Source organism: Austrofundulus limnaeus, unplaced genomic scaffold, assembly GCF_001266775.1.
Source record: "Austrofundulus limnaeus strain Quisiro unplaced genomic scaffold, Austrofundulus_limnaeus-1.0 Scaffold394, whole genome shotgun sequence".
In the NCBI taxonomy this organism is placed as follows: Eukaryota; Metazoa; Chordata; class Actinopteri; order Cyprinodontiformes; family Rivulidae; genus Austrofundulus; species Austrofundulus limnaeus.
In genome coordinates this window covers 156,076-157,503 of record NW_013952796.1, presented here as the reverse complement: position 1 = coordinate 157,503, position 1,428 = coordinate 156,076, and the positions used below count along the sequence as shown (strand labels likewise).

At 43.1% G+C, this 1,428-nt stretch overlaps 1 protein-coding gene across 1 annotated transcript in view; it reads left to right on the top strand.

Moving 5' to 3' along the window:
• The window catches only part of cdc42bpb (CDC42 binding protein kinase beta (DMPK-like)), a gene marked incomplete at its 3' end in the record, with an annotated part of 53,162 nt that overhangs the window by 35,518 nt on the left and 16,216 nt on the right, over positions 1-1,428 (top strand). The window contains 3 exon segments of the mRNA XM_014023881.1: positions 209-319; positions 405-661; positions 730-835. Coding sequence (XP_013879335.1) covers positions 209-319; positions 405-661; positions 730-835 — 474 coding nt within the window.

Genomic DNA, 1,428 nt, shown 5'->3' with positions numbered 1-1,428 from the left:
AGGCTGAACTACAACATAAAAATGAACGGCTGGCAGGAAAGTTGACATTTTAAATCTTAATAAAAAATTGATACAGGGCTTTAGAATATCGATACAGTATCGGTAAATGAAATATCGTAATATTTCAGTGTATCAATATTTTCTTACACCACTACTAAATGTGATTGTTCTTTTCAAAATAAGAGCATCCTGTTTTTGTGTTTGTCAGCTGGAGGCTCAGCTGGATGAATCCAAAGCAGAAGCATCGAAGGAGAGGAAGCTGAGAGAAAACAGTGAGGTTTACTCCAAACAGCTGGAGACGGAGCTGCAGAGCCTGAAGGTCCGAGGAAACACCCTCACCTTGTCTAAACCTGCAGACGGTCCCTGAAGGCAGCAGAGTTCAATCATCCGGATTGTGGTCTCAGTCTCAGCAGGGTCGAGGAGCAGCAGCAGGAGGAGGAGCAGGAGGCGCAGAGTCTCAGCAGGAGCTATCCCGTCTGAAGGCGGAGCTGGATAAGAAAGTCCTGTTCTACGAGGAGGAGCTGCTGAGGAAGGACTCGGCCCACTCCACCGAGCTCAAGACCCTCCGCAAAGACCTGCAGGAGTCCGAGGGGGGGAGGCTCGCCGCCAACAAGGAGCTGCTGCAGCTCCGAGACAAGCTGGACAAAGCCAACAAGGACAGGTGAGTCCAGAGCCAGGCTTAAAGAGGAGACAGGAGGATTGTTCTGAACCAGGGCTGTGTCTCTGCAGGCAAACTGAGATGGATGAAGCTGTCGCTGCTCTGAAGGAGAAACACGACCGAGAGAAAAACCTGCTGACAAAAGAAAACCGTAAACTGACGACTGAGACGGACAGGGTGAGCTAAAAACTCATACAGTCCTGCCAACGTGTAGTGTCAAAGCTTAATGCTGAAAAATAGCTGAAATTAGCACAGAAAAACCAGAATGAGCACATATTTGAAACTGACATCACAAAAGTGGAATTACCGAAATTAAGCTTAAATTGCCTAAAAAGTAGCTTAAAAACAAAGAAAAAGCAGTTAAAATGGCTAAAAAACACCAAAAAGTTTAAATTAGCAGAATAGATCCTGAAAAGTTAAAATTAGCCTAAAAATAACAGTGTTTCCATGATGCGCAATTAGAAATGTCTCATTAAAAATGCGAAAAAAAGTCGGATGGAAACAGCAAAATTTAGCTCCACGGCTCTGGAATGCCCTCCCAGAGTCCCTGAGAGCCCCACAAGGTGTGGAGGCCTTTAAAAAAGGTCTTAAGACTCACCTTTTTAAACAGCCCTTTTAGAACTGTAAGTTTTGTTTTAAATTGTTAGTGTTAATGATTCTTTTGATACCATTTGGTGCAAGATGTACTGTATTACTGTACTGTCATGTTTTTATTGAAATTTTTTTTTTTTTAAGTCAATACTCTTGAATATTTTTGTGTTGTTTCCTGG